This window comes from Pipra filicauda, unplaced genomic scaffold (assembly GCF_003945595.2).
Source record: "Pipra filicauda isolate LSUMZ 115617 unplaced genomic scaffold, ASM394559v2 scaffold561_size491250_pilon, whole genome shotgun sequence".
NCBI lineage: Eukaryota > Metazoa > Chordata > Aves > Passeriformes > Pipridae > Pipra > Pipra filicauda.
In genome coordinates, this window is record NW_024104711.1 from 122,598 (window position 1) to 139,489 (window position 16,892).

At 44.7% G+C, this 16,892-nt stretch overlaps 2 protein-coding genes across 5 annotated transcripts in view; both read right to left on the reverse strand.

Annotated features, from left to right (window-relative positions):
* Window positions 1-12,641, reverse strand: part of CPNE1 (copine 1) — a 43,488-nt gene extending 30,847 nt beyond the window's left edge. The window contains exons 1-2 of one of the 3 annotated variants that reach the window (XM_027740452.2): window positions 12,560-12,641; window positions 9,865-9,915 (exon numbers count right to left, since the gene is read on the reverse strand). The gene's annotated coding sequence lies outside the window, so the exon portion shown is untranslated. Of the gene's footprint in view, window positions 1-5,223; window positions 5,303-9,864; window positions 9,916-12,559 lie in introns of those variants that run through there. The other 2 variants (XM_027740453.2, XM_027740451.2) reach the window with 2 other exon arrangements.
* Window positions 744-12,656, reverse strand: RBM12 (RNA binding motif protein 12). Of its 2 annotated transcripts, none has more exons than XM_027740448.2 (3): window positions 12,560-12,656; window positions 9,865-9,947; window positions 744-5,366 (listed from the first exon to the last, which is right to left on the reverse strand). In XM_027740448.2, the coding sequence occupies exon 3, from the start codon at window positions 5,342-5,344 to the stop codon at window positions 2,705-2,707; it is 2,640 nt and encodes an 879-aa protein (XP_027596249.1). In that variant the 5' UTR covers window positions 5,345-5,366; window positions 9,865-9,947; window positions 12,560-12,656; the 3' UTR covers window positions 744-2,704. The 2 variants fall into 2 exon arrangements, with proteins under 2 accessions (XP_027596249.1, XP_027596250.1); XM_027740449.2 differs by having other exon boundaries at window positions 9,865-9,915; window positions 12,560-12,647.
* Window positions 12,657-16,892: the final 4,236 nt, after the last annotated feature.

Below are 16,892 nucleotides of genomic sequence, written 5' to 3' on the forward strand. Positions count from 1 at the left end.
AGCTCCACATGCAGTTTTAACACTGCTTCTCACATGAAAGCAAGTTGTTACAGAAAGCTGCTTTTATTTGCATCGACACTTGACAATGAACTTTTCTCCATATATGCTTTAAAGGATCAACCATAACTATTCGGGTCGATGTACTGTTCCTCATACCTACAGAAATTCAAAATATGCTAGGACTTCCTATTTTTTTTCCAAGAGCCTACTCTCAAGGAAGAGGGCATATTTACTACCTAATTTATGCTAAAAGATAAGGAGCATCAACTGCTTGGCAAGATGAAGGACCCCTTCCCCCCCCAGATCCTCCATTTAAGCATTCCATTCAAGTCAATGTTTCAAACACCAATGGCTGTTTGTATTGATTTGCACTTTTTTTTCAGATAAGCATTTAAACATCTTTAGTCCACAGAGAAAAATTAAGAATCAGAAAATAAAAGCTTTCCAAAACAAACCTGCAGTTTTAGCAAGTCCAAAGGAACAGGCACACAAGTACATTCCACAGCACATGCCGTGTCTAACCCAAGCACTAAAAACCCTGGATCCACGACCAAGAGGATCCCGATGTGAAATCAAAGACAGTAACACAGAACTGTGTCTCTAATTCCAGACACCTGTAGTTTAATTACATTTCACAACAAGGCAGGCATTGTTGTGATTCATTTGAAAAACAGTTACCACCAGTTCTGGCAGATCAACACGTACTAATAGCTTAAATCAATTCTGTGAACAACGAAGCCACGTTTTCCTTTTCAGTAATTTTATTCTAATGTGAAACATGAAAAAACAGGCACCCGAATAACTCCAATATAGTATGAAACTTTAATAAAAGTTGCTTAAAAAACAAAGAGCAAAATTTTAAAAATAAACTGAAAGACTTGACTCCTAATCACACATCTTTCTGACATCAGCAAGAGTACTTTCAGACTTTTGGGGGAAAAAAAAAAAAAGAAACAAAGATCTGCTGTTGAAACATTACTCCCAAAGACTGTTGAAACGCATAACATGGAGCTTCAGAGACAGACAGTTTTATTAACAGGAGGCTTAATTTTAAACAGTATATACAAATCACATGACTTTTCAGAAGTTGGGACCACCTAGTAATCTGTCAAAAGAAAATTATGCTAATGAATTACAGAAGCATCTGTGTAATGCAACCGCCTCTTTATTGAAGTACACCTTTATACAATCCTTCCACAGATTCCTGTACTGGGAAATCCTCTCGGGATGCAGCGCTGCACAGGTTTGCAAATCTCTCCTACACACCACATGAATAAAACTGTTGCCACTTGCACCTCTCAATTTTGCCTGCCCATACACTTCAGTGTTCCATGATATGCAACACCAAAAGGCACTGTTTTTCTTTGTCAAAAAAAACCAAAACAGTTTAAACTTTACTATGTTTAAGTACAATGATTTGCAGGGAATAGCAGGATTTTTTCCAGGCAATACCCAAGTCTTAAAATTTATCATAAGCCAAGCAAGGATGAACCAAAGAAATTCTATTTTTTACTTGAGTAATTACTCCCTTTCCATTTCTCTGTTTTTCCATGGAAGGCTTCACTGCACAACAAAGAAAATGGCAACTCTTTACAGACTTTGAATACAACAGCACAACTTTATTGCAAAAATATATAGTAAACTCAGTATTTTCAAGTTTTGGAGAAAAATAAATTTTATCTCTGAATTCACCCACAGCAGTAATTCACAACAGAGTTGCTGAAGATAAAAGTTTCCTTCATTATAACCTAATTGAAAACTTTATCTGGACTCCAATCTTCAACTAATAATCACCACTTTGGTTCTCTTAACAGAGACTCTATGTTAGGAGTTCAAGAGACACATGAGAAATACAACATCAATATCCAACTAGTGTCAAAGATCCCTTCCCAACTGATTCGTATGATCCTAACAAATCAAGCTACTTAAACAATAATGATTATTTTCAACTTGAAATCTTTTAAGTGTACTATAAAACTCATATGATTTATGTTTGAGGTTAGCTATACTTGTGGCAAAAGTCTTATTCTGCACAGTTATAATTGCAATATATAAATAACTAAAGGTTATACCACAAAGAACAGCTTGAATTTTACAGAACGATTCTGCTCATACTCATAGGAATTAGTTTGGTAGACACATCAGCAAAGGGCATAATTCAACTGTTCATACAGTGAAAATCTTGGAAAAAATAAAGATACATAGACAAAACAATTAATCTGTGTACACTGAGAATTCAGTTGCAGAATAAAATCAGGACTTTAAACAAAGCTTTGACCTGTAAACAAAGCAAATTCAGCCAGCTTTTAACCAAATCTAGAAATAGCTATCTATTTTACAATGGCTTACAAGAGCACCCACTGAAGAGCTTCACTGACTTCACCTATTTCCCTTATCCAAAACTATGTCAAACCCATCCCGGGTTCCGATAAGCACTGTGTCCAGGAGAGTTCACCAAACTTCTATGTTGAATAAGAATCTGTCCAGCTTCTCCGCATATTTGCACGAGGAAAATCCACTGCACATCTCTCCTCACAGTGTTTGTCATGTCATGGCTAACCCAGTGCTCTGTCTTATCAAAACCAATCTGTTGTACAATTTAAACAATCCACAGGTTCTATCCTGGAAAAACTATAAAAACCAATCCAGATGCATTTATCACAGCACTATGAATATCTATTCTACAACTACTTCAGATGAACAGCTACCCTAAAACAAGTTTTACTTTTCTGGAGCCTATAGGTCTGTCATTTAAATCAACAACAGCTGCCATAGCTTCATCACGAGACTCAAATGCAACCATTGCTTCTCCAGTGGGCATGCCCTTCTCATTGTATTTTAAGCATACTGAACCAGGGATCACTTGGTAACCATAAAAAAAATCCAAAATTTCATCAACCGAAACCGTAAAGGGCATATTTTGCACTTTGATGACAGTTGGCCCTGGCTTCCCAGAGCCTGTTCCAAAACCTGGGGGTCCACTAATATGGATGTTTCCTGGTCCGGGTCCAAACCCTGGAGGTCCACCTAAATGTCCAAGACCACCAGCAATTCCTGGAGGACCGGCACCAAAGGCAGGGGGCCCACTTAAATTGCCAGGACCATTACCAAACGCCTGAGGACCCCCTGCAAAACCTGCCGGCCCACTCAAATTAGCAGGACCACCTGCAAAAGCTGGCACCTCAATACTTGCACCAGGTAAACTACTAGCTGCAACTGTAGGTATTCCTGGTCTAGAATCAGGAAAGCCACCTATTCCGGGAGGTGGCAGAGGGGGACCGAATGTGCCAGACCCGCTGAAGTTACCGGGGAAGTTGAAGGGAGGACCATTGTTTGCTTCTTTAGCATTTCCCCCCAGGAAGGCATGCTCATCCCCACCAGGGCCCGGCGCTCCCGGCACAGCCGCGTTTCCTTGGATCGGGATTTTCAGGATCTTTTTCCCTTGAGATGGTGGGTTTCTCTCAATATCTCTCATTTCTTCTACAGTTATCAAACGCAAATTAACATCTCTTCCATTCAGTTTTTTACGATGCAAACGCTCTGCCTTACGAGCGTCATCTTCAGCTTTAAACTGAACCAGCGCTTGTCCTAAACCTTGCCCATTATTATCAACAAGAATTTGTACAGAGTTTTCTTCTACTGCCAGTCCCTCTAGAAACTGAAGGATCTCCATTTTTGTTATGTTGTATGGAATATTAGATATATGTGCACACAATTTTGGCAGGCCTGGCTCTCCCTCAGCATTCATCAGGATTTCTCTCTGGTCATAGCTGAAGTTCTGCAATCGTTTACGAATCATATCTATCTTTTCTAGCATTGCCTTTTTAGTAATTGGATGAACCTGAATAAAGCGATTCCCTATGTACTGCTTATGATGACACAAAGCCGCTTTATAATCAGCTTCATTCCTGAACTCAACAAACCCCTCTCCGATTGCCTTCCCATTAGGTCCATAAGCTATATAAATGCTGTCTTCAACTATATCCAGCTTTTTAAAAAAATCTATCACATGTTTGTTCTCTGATTCAAAGGGGAGACCTTTCAAATAAACACAGAAACCATGCTCGTGGGGAGATCTCGACCGTGACCTTTTCTGCCCACTGGGAGATTTGGACCTAGGATGAGCCTGGGGAGGAGGATGTGCCTGCCCAGAGGGACCCATGGTTTGCTTGAAAGTTATGTGGCCTCCAGCAGCCACCCACTGTCTCTCTGTTGCAGGACTAACTTCAACATAGCGCTGAATCATCAGCATTCTGTTTCGCTTCAGTGCTTCAAATGTATCTTGAGGAGAAAAAAACTTAACTAGTCCATTTCCATTATTTCGACCTACATGATCCTTCAGCATATGGATTGCATCCACACGGAGCCCAAGGAAAAAGTCTTTCACATCAGATTCTGTTGCAGAAAAGGGCATTCCATGAACGCTGACATACAAATCATCAGGATTGATTGGAATTGGCTTGACACTACCTTGAGAATTCATCTGGATAGGATTTACAGGATTCATGGGACCAATAAACAATGGATTCAAGCCGCTGTTCATATTCACTGCTGCTCCAGACCCATTCATTCCAGTGGGTAAGGGTGCTACAGGTGGAGGATTCATAGGAGGCATTCCTGATATGGGAGGCAGAGGTGTCATTGGAGGTACAGGGGGCACGGGGGGAATCGGAGGAACTGGAGGAACAGGAGGCAGTGTGGGTACAGGAGGTGGAACAGGTATGGGGGGAATAGAAGGCATTGGTGGCAAAGATGGCATAGCTGGGATAGGAGGGATTGGTGGAGGAGGTACTGTGTTCATTGGGGATGCTGTGCTAGGTATAGTGGAGCTAAATGTTGGACTACCAAAGGTACTCCCAAGATTTGGAGGTGCACTTCCCATACTGGCAGTAGAAAACGTGGATATGTTTTTATTGCTCTCGTGCACTGTAGTGGAAGCAGTTACTATACTAGGAGAAGGATTATTAAAGTTAGGTACAGTAGTAGGTAAGTTAACCCTGCCACTCATTCCAGAACTAGGTGGTGGTCCCGACCTGCTCGCGTTTGCTGGTGGCATATCTAGATTGGCGGTTTCGAAACGCCTACGACTGAGTTCTATCATGTTCTGCATTTCAGTTTTACTGCTCAGCAACAGCGTTACTTTTGACCCTTTAATGGTACCACCTGTGCGCATCATACCAAGCCTTGCATCTTCATCAGTGGCAAAAACGATGAAAGCCTCACCCAGTTCACCCCCTACAATATGCACGCCCCCATCGGGAATGGTCAATCCAGAGAAGAAGTGGCGAATGTCCATGGTCCCCGCCACAATCGGGAGACCTTGCAAGCGGATGACCACAGCCATGCTGCGCTGAAACCACACACACCTGCAGATGAGAAAAGGCAACGGCCATGTCAGACTACTGTTCGTGACACCATGCAAGCACCTACACACACCAGCTACTGCATTTGGTTATACACACCTCGTAACATCTTGTAAAGATTAAGCATGTTTATATTCCGAGTTTCTTATTCATGTTTGTTTACTTCATACAGGCTGAAGTATTAAACATTTACAACACAATCAGTATACATTTTGTACTAGAGATTCCAAAATAGTTGTTATACTAAGACCCAAAAGCGTCAGTTAAAAAAAAAAACAAAAACAAAAAACCAAAACAACAAACTAACTAAGGAATATCAAAAATCAGAACTATTATATCGGTAGTTCAATACTTAACAGAATGTAAGCAAAATGAGTATTTTAGCCAAGCTAACAAAATTAATTTGCTATACACTGATATGGTATCCACTGTACCTGACAAAGTGACTGCAAAATTCTGCACAGCTATGGGAAAGAAACAGCTCCCTTTCATTTGGGGAGGGATTTTATCTCCTGCCAAGTGAAAACAACTAGAAATGTAAGATCAGGCTGGTTATGAACAAAATCCCAATATGGACAACTAGCAACAGTGAGACATACAAGACATCCTGACTGTATCCTATGGACCTGATGTTTGATTCCTAGCAAAGGAAAAGGGTCCAGGGGACCTGTAGCTTGCTAACTGTTATAAACTAGCCCCAGCCATTTTGTGACTATACACACCTCACCTAAATTAGATTAAATCTATGCATATCCTAACTAGATATTTGGCCTTTACAGCTTCCAAAAACAAGGTCTAATTTTTTCAGTAGTTGCAGACAGAATTCTGTCTAGCACATGACACCTTCTGTCTCAGGCACAAGAAAATGACTTTTACCTCTGCAGCTGACGTTAGTGGAAGCTTAAGATCAATGCGTAACAGCAAGATCTGGACAGTTACCTTGTACAAATTCTACAGAAGCCTGAGGTCATATCAGAAGTTGAAGACAAACAGGATACTAGATAACTGTCACTTATTCTAGACAAACATTCAGTGCAGGCTGAAAGCATCATATTTATATTAGCAGAGTTCACCAGTTCAGAAGTCTCTCAGCCTAAACCGTCAGCAGTAGCACCTTGTTTCCCCTGAGCCACTTCGTCTCTGAAACTTCTCGACTTCCTAAGTACAAGCCGGTTCAGTATCTCACGGAGGATCTCCAAGGCTCCCATTAGTCACATAGGAATGGTGTTAGCTAAGCACTTGAAATCAAGGATGAACCAGATCATAGAATCACAGAACTGTTTAAGTTGGAAAAGACCTTTAAAGATCAAGTCCAACCAGATGTCCAATTGCAACACCACAAGGCCATGCATCAAAGACTCCTGGCCATTACCAAAGCTCTGACCAACTACAATCAGTAACTATCTCCCAGTAACTCACGTTCAGCTAAGCATCATATCCCAGCACACAGTCCAATCCGTAAGTCAGCTCCATTTGCCTGCCCAGCTCTCCCAATCGCTTTAGAGTAGCCATGTCTTGAATGACTAAGTAAAGCCACAATTTAACCAGACAACGCTGAAGTCAGCACTTAATGAAAACAAGAGTAACAATTCTTCTACAGGGTGAAGAAGCAGTTCTTCTGTTTGCATGATGGAACTTCAGATTACTAAATTGGGTCCTTAAGTATTTTATTTTGTTGACCAATAAACCAGAGTTAACCCCTTCAACATACTAATGAATTCAAGCCACATTCTGGGGTATTCCACGGCATTGCCCCCCAACTGGCTGACACCAGAGAAGTGTCAAGGACCTTTCTCCCTCAAGGAAACAGCAAACAACCCGTTCACACCAAATCAGCTCTGCTGCTCTGGCCGCTGTGCATGAACATCCAATTCCTTACTGCACCATCTTGAGAGAGACTGGAACTCACAATACAAACATTTAAAGAAAAAAAAAACACCGCTAAGAAAACCTCTATTCCCCCAAGGGAAGACAGTAAGAGAAAGGGCCATATATCCACTAAGCCTCAGGGCTAATTCTTTTGAAAGCAACTTGCCCATCTCCAGGTCAGGTCAGGTAACAGAAGCAACATCTTTGCCTTTATCTTTTATAATGGCAGTTACATTTAACTTGAAAATAAAATTCATTGCCCAATCATTTTCCAACAACAAAGTAACTGGTCCATGTGAAAAAAACCACAAGAGGTCAAAATAAGGACTATCTATGCTACGTAAACATCTAAGAAAGCATCTAAGACTTTTTGCACTGTTTTAAAAAGCAGCGTTTTACAAGGATTCTGTAGTTTTACTTTAAATTTGCCACAATTGATGGCAATCTCCAAAACTAAAGTTAAAATGAAAATTCTGCTTCCTTTACAGAAGCCACACCAAAGGGCACTGTAAGCCCAAGCTTTATTTGTTGTGCTACAGGATGGCTTTTGAATTAGATGATTCTGAGGCAGGTAAGCAATATAAAAGCATCCCTGGCTTTGCACCTACACTTTTGACACTGAAATACTACCAAGTGCAAATCTTGCTAAGAGGTTTACATTTTTTTCTATTACCTACTATATATAGAAATTAGTTGTAGAAATTTTTATGTATTGGTAGTTAAGACATTTGAAGTTTCTTCTATTAAATGGGAGACTACTTTTAGTTATTTCCTTACTAATGCAAAAGGGAGGACAATCTGGTATGGCCGTTGGTTGAACAAGGGCAGCTTGGGGAGGTGTGTGTACTCAGGTCTGCTGGTTTAGAACACCTTATATTCTTTATCAGAACTGACACCTGCTAGATAACTACATTTACAAATGATTTCATGAACTCAGCCCAGAAGACAAATTAACAGATAAAGTCACAAAAGAGTTCAAGTAGTCTGGGATAATGCAAGTGTTTCATTTCTGCACTAAATTCAAAATGCTAAGAGAGTCCTTGAACTTTTGCTACCAAGTACTCTATTCAGGTCCACTGAATCACTGTGACAAAAAAATTCAAAGAGTTGCTTAGGGATATGGTCACTAAAAAAAAACTAGCTGCAATGACTTCAGTGCAGTTAGTTCCATGCAGAACATTCAGCAAAAGCTTGCTATTAAGCAAGAGCTGACAGTATCATGGTCTGAATAAAAAGAATTTTAAGGACTTGACTCATCAAATATTTTTGGCAAAGGAATATTCTGTCAACACGTAACTGCTTCAATTTTCTCAGGATTTCAGTGCTTAAACAGAGTAGTAGTGTTGCTTCTGTGACCTAAAGAAAAATCTCAAGGACCAAAAGGGCCAAGTTTTACATTTCTAAACACAAACAGATTTTTTCCAAAATGTACTTAGGAGGCAATAACACACTCAGTCAAATTTTCCAAGTAATGAAAATGCAAAGCCTGTTCAAATATTCCACTGCTCACTTGCAAAGACCAACACCTGCAGAGGCAACATCAACTTCAGACACAGCACGGGCCCGTCCAGCGGGCACTGAAGGCTTTCTGTTGGGCTGTCAGAGGTGTCCTCAGGCTGCCTGCTTTCCTCCTGGTGCAAAAAGGGACTTGGAGGCAAAAGTGGGTTTTGTTGTTGGTTTGTGTGTTTGATATATTCCTGGAAGCACAAAATCCTAGAGGTACACTATGGACATTCCATCCCCATTAGCAAGTTGAAATCAAAAATGGAGAATAACAGGCTGCTGACAGTCAACCTGATTCAACTCATCTGATGAGCCTTAACAGCATGCTTATGTCTTCACAGTAATATCTTTAGAAATGCTGATGTTACACTGGCAAAAAAGTGTAAAAGATGACAATACTACTTCTTCCATCTTTGTGCTAGTTGGTAAAATAACAAGAATTTGGGTCATATGCATAAATTCATAAGCATGCCAGACCAGTGTTTTAAGATGTATGAATTTTTCAATGGAAAAGCTGAGAATATTCATCCCAGTCCCCAGGGAGCAATAAAGTACAATACCCACATGGTACAAATAAACACAAACATCTTTGGCAATTCTTGGATGAAGACTAAGAACTGCAGTAACTCTGGTACTGGAGGAGGAATTTTAAGTAGGAGACTGTCTAGCAGAAGTTAAAACTGCAGACTACAGTTTTGTCTTTTTTAGGCTAAAATCAACCTGTTAGATTAATACAGTCATCTCTGAGCCAATTTGAAACTATTCAAGCCCTTTAAATGCTGCAAAGCCTAATTAGAACCAATTGATGTTCACTTCTACACTCCAATAGTTACAAACATGCAGACCTGTGGCCTGCAGCAAAGTAACTGCATTTTCCAACAGTGCAAAAGAACTGGGAGAGTGTTCCAGACTACCACATGCTGATGAAACAACAGAAACATCAGTTTGGCGGAAAATTCTGCTTACAAAGAAAACGCTGCCAAAACTACCATCAAAGAGTAAGTCAAAGTAAAGAGACAAGCTACAGACCCAAGTCTTTTGATATAAATTCAGATTCCAAAAGCTTCAGGTATTTCTTAGGATATACTCAATATGCATATAAAGAAGTCTTCAATTCAAAGGCTCTTACCTGCAAAGACAGATGTTTTTTTCTTAACAAGTAGCAGAAGCCAAGCCAATCCTGTGGGCAACCAATTAAAACCAACTTTTAGACTGCAATAAAGAATAAATGGAGGCAAAAATCAATGCAGGCAACACAACAGCAGTAACAGTCCACAAAGAACTGTATATATAGAAAGTTCAAACCTGCGACCACCACAAGGCACTCCAACATACAAGAACCACAAGGGTGCATTTTCTATACCTTCTCCCTATGTGACTTGTTGGCAATTGCATTGCAGAGCTTTTTTATGATTTCAAGACATAAGTATGTCTTCCACAAAGAATATAAAAAGAACCAGAAAGCATTCAAAGAGTCTTTCAAATTTTCCCATGACCAACAGGCAAACAAATCTCTCTTTCAAAGGCAAAGAATGAGAATTAATACTTGAAAACCCTAAATTTTAACAAACCCTTTCTCCATCAGTAACGATATTCCTTCCTCCAACTGTGCATCTTCTTACTCAAACAAAGCAACGTAAGCTGTACCTCAGAAAACCTCCCTGGAGTTGCAGGTGAAGAATTCTTTGAGAGTCACACAAGCTGATGAAACTAAGTGACATTTCACAGCCATCTCTAGGCAGTCCCCTCCACAGAGCACACAGGAAGAACTCCCACAAGATACTGTATCTTCAGTTGTAATCTGCCATTTCATTAACCAAACCCTGATGAAATGCCCATTTTTTCATCCCTGGATAAAAATTATCTTCCCAGGATTACAACTCAACAAAAAAGCCCAACATTTTAAGTGGTAACACATGTATTTTGTATTTAAAGATGGGATGGAACACCTTTGCTATTTCACTGCTCGGTAGACCACCTCACACTAAAATGGTGATTCTTTGGAAAACCGTCCAGGAATGACTCTCACTAGGAACAGACAACTCCCTCCTCCTCACAAAGCCAAACAAGCCGGTTTCAGTTGTTAAACATCGTTACCAAAGCAAACTTGGAGCAAGAAGTACTAACAAACCCTCCACAAACTCCCTAACAGAGGGAATTAAAACAAACACAGATATTCACACATCTTCCACGACATCAGTAACAGACTTACAAGTGAAAAAGGTACAACTACACTCTACAGACTTATATTAAAATGGCAAGTGCATTTAGGAAAATAAGACTTCTTTTTTTATTAGACCTTTAAGAGAAACATGCAATCCTATATTAGAAGGATTCAACTATACACTTTCATCTATAACAGTGTCAAGTTCACAAAGAAAGAGAGAACTGTAATCACCTGAAAAACAGTTTCATGCAAAAACACACCTGCTTCGAGAAGCAGATAAACCTCTCATGCACAAGGAACTTTCCATTTGGAAGAAAAACCCAAATCATTGGATGTATTTCCAGTACAGCAACCACGTTGTTGCACATGTTACTCTTCTCAACACTGAAAACAAGCTGAAGATTTGCAGTGGACCAAAACAACATGAACAAGATCAGACGGCATTCCCAAAAGGTGCAAAACTCCACTCCACTTAACCTCTCCACCAAACACCATCGACTTTTCTTTGCAAGTCTCAAATGTCTCAACTTTAAAGCAAACCATCCACGACTCCTGTAGGTAAAAACACCCTTTCCAATGAACCGAATGCGCACGAGCACATTAACTGGGCCAGCACCGGCTGTGTAAAGGTGTCCCCACACAGCGCGGACACCCCACAACGCCCTGTCAGCTGCACAAGAACCAGCACCCACCGCACACAAAATCACCGATGAAACATCCTTAACAGGAGTCCACCAAGGAAACAACCGGCCGATTTTTTTGTCTAACCCCAGCAGATCAAGGTGGGGAAACAAATTACTAAGAATAATAGGTAAGTTTAAGAGTAAGCAAAACCAGAGCCACGAGGCTCTTTTTTCGAAAGAAAACTCACACTGGGACCCACTTGAACACTACTTTGGGCTTTTCTTTTGGGAAGGGCGGGCTTAGGTCGTTTTTTCTTTGGGATTGTTTTTTTTCTTTTGTTGGTTGCTCGGTTGCTGTTTGTCTTCGCTGTTTTTATTTTACAGAGCTGATTTTCACTAGCAGAAGAGAGCGCTCCGTTACTGTGCGGCAACTTCGCTGGCGCTTACAGGGCAACCCGGACGGGTGGAGGCAGCGCCGCGGGCACCGGGGACCTTCCTCCCGATGTCTGCCTCGCCTCAACCCCCGGGACCGGGCGAGGCGCCCCCGGGACCGGCCCCGCCGGGGCCCCGCGCCCCTCCCGCTCCCGCCGTTCGGGGCCCCTCCGATCCCGCCTCGGGCCCCGACACAGCCCCCACCGGCCGGCCCCGGCCCCGGCCCCGCCGCAAGGTCACTCGGCCGCCCCCGCCGCCCGGGCCCGCGCTCGGCCCGCACGGACTCACCTGCCCGCGCAGCTCCGCCGGCCGGGCCGGACACGGCCAGGGGGCGGCGGGCGGGGGCCGGCCCGGGCCGCGGGGCCTCAGCCGAGCCGTGGGGCCTCGGCCGGGCCGCGGCCAGGCGGGAGCGGCCCCGCTCGGCGCCCCGGGCCCACGGGCGGGAGGAGGCGCCTCCCGGCCCGGCCCGGCCCGGCCCTTTGTGCGCGGGGACGCGCCCGCCCGGCCTCCCTCCCCGCGCCTCCCCGCCGCACCGCGGGCCCGCAGCGCGGGGCAGGGCAGGCGGCCCGGCCCGGCTCGCCCGGGCGCCGCCGCGCTCTTACCGAGGGATCTGTACGGGAAAAAGGGTTAGAACGGAGCCGCCCCGCCCGGGCCCGCGGCGCCCGAGCCCCGCGCACCCACCGCAGCCGCACAAAATGGCCGCCGCGATGCGGCGCTGGGGGGCGGGGCCTCGTGCGCGCGGACGGCGCGTGCGCGGGGCGGGGGCGGAGCCTCAGAGCCCTCAGGAGGGGCCGCGGAGGAGCCGCCGGGCGGGAGCGGAACAGGAATAGACACAGACCCTCCGGAACCGCAACAGCAACAACCCCCGACCCGCCGGCGCGTCGTGTGCGAATTAGTGACAGCGAGTGGTGGTGCTGCCGAGGGAAAGCGGACTTGAAGAGGGCACTGAGCTTCAAGCGAGCAGAAGAACCCTGAGAGCGGCTCACTTCTTCACTTAGGAGCAAGTTGCAGGATTAAAATGAAAGATTCCCCTGGGCCGATGCCCCGTGCTGTGTTTATCCTTGGCCTGACTGAACTCAGGCCGTGCCCTGAGCTGAGGGACCCCGGGCGCTCCAGCACTGAGGACACGGGCACGGCAGCACCGGCCATTCCCGATGGAAAAACCCCTGTGGAGTCCTCTGTAAGAAACGGACACAAATAAACCACTGCCTCCCTTTGCAGCAGATTTGGGGGCTCAACAAGTCTGTTAACTTTGTCGTTTTTCACCTCTCAACAGAAAGCAGGGCCGGACTGTGATGGGTGTGCTCTCCCAAGGCAGAGGGGTCCGGCCTGGGGCTGCTCAGCACCACGATAACCCCCTGCTCCAGCATTTGTTTCCCTGTATATTCCCTCTTTCTACTCCCAAATTCTCCATAAAGCAAGATCGTAGGGAGGGGGTGGTTGGTCCTTCATCCTGGACACGTGCCCTGCCCAGCACAGCTGTGTTCTCAGCAACATGGCCTCTATACTTGTGACTGCTGCTTGCTCTAGAACAGATGTGTTGGTCACAAAATCTGACCAGTGGATGTTCAGGATTGTGCGGAGGCAGCGTTGATGGAAGCGTTCCAGGAGTCGCAGGTGGTGGCGGTAGATGATCCATGATTTGGACCCATATAAGAGAGTAGACAGCACTATGGCTCTGTAAACACTGATCTTGGTACTTTTCTTCAAGTGTTTATTTTGCCATACTCTTTTATGGAGTTTTCCAAAGCTCTCTGTGCCTTTGCTAACCTGTTGTCTATATCCCTATCAATCTTGCCATCCGAGGAGATGAGGCTGCCCAGGTAATTAAACTGCTGGACTGATTTGAGCTCTGATTGGCCAATGGTGATGTGGGGATGATGGGGGACTTCCTGAGGTGCGGGTTGATGGAGAACCTCTGTCTTCTTTAAGCTTGCCACTGGCTGCCGCAAGACAGGAGCCCCGAAGAAAAGATACAAGGACTCTGAAACAACATCTCAGCCTCGGCCATATTGATCACCATAACTGGTCTACTCTGGCCTCCAATCGGGAGGCCTGGAGACACCCCATCTATAACGCAGCTGTCTCCTTTGAGAACACACGCAGGATCACTCTCGAGGAGAAAAGGGAACGCAGAAAGAACCGTGTTCTGCAGAATATACCATCTGAAGAGTCTTTCTACTGTGCCTTTTGCAATCGGATATGTCTATCTCGTATTGACCTCACCAATGTGCCTGTAACAAATGTGGTTAGAGCCTTCCTAAATCTTCGTTCGCGAAGCCCAGCCATGATGACTCCCAAATTCTACTTTACCACCCTCATCCCCTCCCAAGAAACAGCCCACACTCACTTATGTCCTCCCTATTATCCCCAGTTTTACAGATTTTGTATTCTATTTGGTATTTATGGTGATAGTGAGGGGTGGCAGAAGCACCTGCAGCTCAGGGCAGCTCCCCTGCAGCAGGGAGAAGGTTTGGGTAACAAAAGGGCAGCGCTGGAAGGTCCCAGGTCAGAAGGAAACTAGGACTTTTCAGCTTTTGGGGAATGTGATGAGTCACCATGTTACTTTTTGTTGCTCAGATAAGGTCTGGTGGAGAGACTTGTGATGTTTACTGTGTGGACCATCAAAAATAAACCAGGACCGAACTCCAAAATCCTCAGTGGGCCTCCAGACTGTGTCTGCACAGCTTCCATGAAGGCACAGTGAAGAGCAAATCCTGCTGCCCTGGACAGCTGCTGCAGCCCAGCACATGTCCTTGCACCTCCAGGGTCCTGCTCTGTGCTGCACCTTGGAGCAAAGTCTTGAACAGATGCCTGTGACAGACTATACCAGCAAGTGTCCAACTGCATTCTCAGCCATACCCAAATTTTCATGGGGAAAGAATGCCCAGTTCACTCAAGATTAACAGAAGCAGATTTGTTGAAAGTGGATGAGAGGGAACAGAATCCTGGACTGGTATTACTACTAGTATTAGTATTAGGAGCGTGCCGAGTGGCCAAGAGTACCAAAGAAGAGTCAGAAGCACGATGCTGTTGGTTACCAACAGCAGGAGGAAGGTGTCTGTGGAAAGCAAAAGTTAAAGGACAGGGATCATGAGTAACCATGTCCAATGTGATGCCTGCAACATGCATGTGGGGGAAGGCAGGCAGACAAAAAATGCATTAGAAAAGGATAGGATTTGCCTTTATTAGGTACTAGGAGCACGCTAATTTATCTGTCTCCTCCACCTAAACCAAAGCTGAAGAAGGGTGTCAGGGATGCACCTAGGACAAGAAAATTTACACAGGACATTTTAAAGTAAAGCTCATAGATGCCTCCCAGGAATACTCTCTGCATTTCTCATCCCCATCTCTACTTAAAACCTGTCAGTCAGCTATGATGTGCCTTATTGATCCTGTGTAGTTACTGTTTAGAATCAAACACCTGGTTGGTTTTACTGTGCCTACTCAGCACAGAACCACTCTGATTGCTCATTAGTATGAGCTTTGCTTCTTATAAGAGCATCTTGTACCAGCCTTTTTTTATGACTGATTTGGACAGATCAGAGGAACATCAGCTGTCAGAGGGATCAGTCCTCCCAGACAAGCCACTCAGCTTGTCTGTTTTAAAAACTGGCATTTGCTTCCTTCCAGTGCAGGACCTTATTCAGCAGCCTGAAATTTCATCAAAGCTGTCCATAGTAGAGATCTCTTAGGGCAGCTTTTTGGGACTCAGCCTTGGCAAACTGTATCATTTCAAAGCACAGGGCACACATGTTAGCAGAAACAATTTGCCTGGAAACAGCTGGCCCATGAGTGACATCACAGCAGAGAACTGCCAGCCAGTCCATCAGGCAGGTGTAGTTACCCAGGTCTTCCTTATTTCCCCTTTAAAAATGGGGGTTACATTTGCCATTTTGCAGTCACTGAGAACTTCGCTGGACTGCCACAACTTTCAAACTGATGGATAGTGCTCAGCCACTTCCTTCAGGACCCACAGGCGCATCTCATCAGGTCCCATGGACTTCTGCACCTTCAGGTTCCTTGAATGGTCCTGATGTTCTCCTGCAGGAGTGGTTCTTCATTCTCCCAGTCCCTGCCTCTGCCTTCTGTGACTTGGGTGGTGTGGCTGGAGCACTTGCCAACGAAGACCAAAGCAAAAGTCTTTGAATATCTCAGCCTTTTCCATGTCCCAGTAAAACACGCCTCTCGTTTTGTTCCGGAGAGGACCATTTTTTCCCTACTCTTCATTTTATCAATGAGGTACCTATAGAAGCTTGTCTTATTGCCCTTGATTTAATCCCACCAGGGCTTTAGCTTTCCTAACCTGATTCCTGGCTGGTTGAACAATCTCTCTGTACTCCTCCCAGGCTAATTGTCCTCACTTTCACCTTCTGCATTCTTCCTTTTTGTGCTTGAGTTTGTCCAGTTTGTCCTTGTTCATCCGTGCAGGCCTCCTGGTGTTTCTGCCTGACTTCGCTTCGCTGGGATGCATCACTTCTGAGCTTGGAAGAGGTGATCCTTGAGTATCAACCAGCGTCCCTGGGCTCCTCTTCCCTCCAAGGCTTTATCCTACAGACTCTACCAAGCAGATCCCTGGAGTCCAAAGTCTGCTCTCCTGAAGTCCAGGGTAGTGAGTCCAGGGCATCCTCATTGCCCCAAGGATCTCAAACTCCACCGTTTCATGGTCACTGCAGCCCAGGACTGTCCTTGTAGGCAAGAATAAGGTGGCATAGCCCCCGTCCTCCTTGGCTCCTCTATCACTTGGAGAAGCAAGTTGTCATCAACACATTCCAGGAACCTCCTGGATTGCCTGTGCCCTGCTGAGTTGTCCCCCCAATGTCAGGGTGGTTGAAGTCCCCCACGACGACCAGGGCTTGTGAACATGACAACGTTCCCATTTGTCTGTAGAGGGCCTTGTTGGCTCAGTCTTCCTGGTCAGGTGGCCTGTACCAG

Excerpts from the sequence above, each read along its gene's own strand:
- RBM12 (XM_027740448.2), bottom strand. The coding sequence starts at position 5,344 with ATGGCTGTGGTCATCCGCTTGCAAGGTCTCCCGATTGTGGCGGGGACC.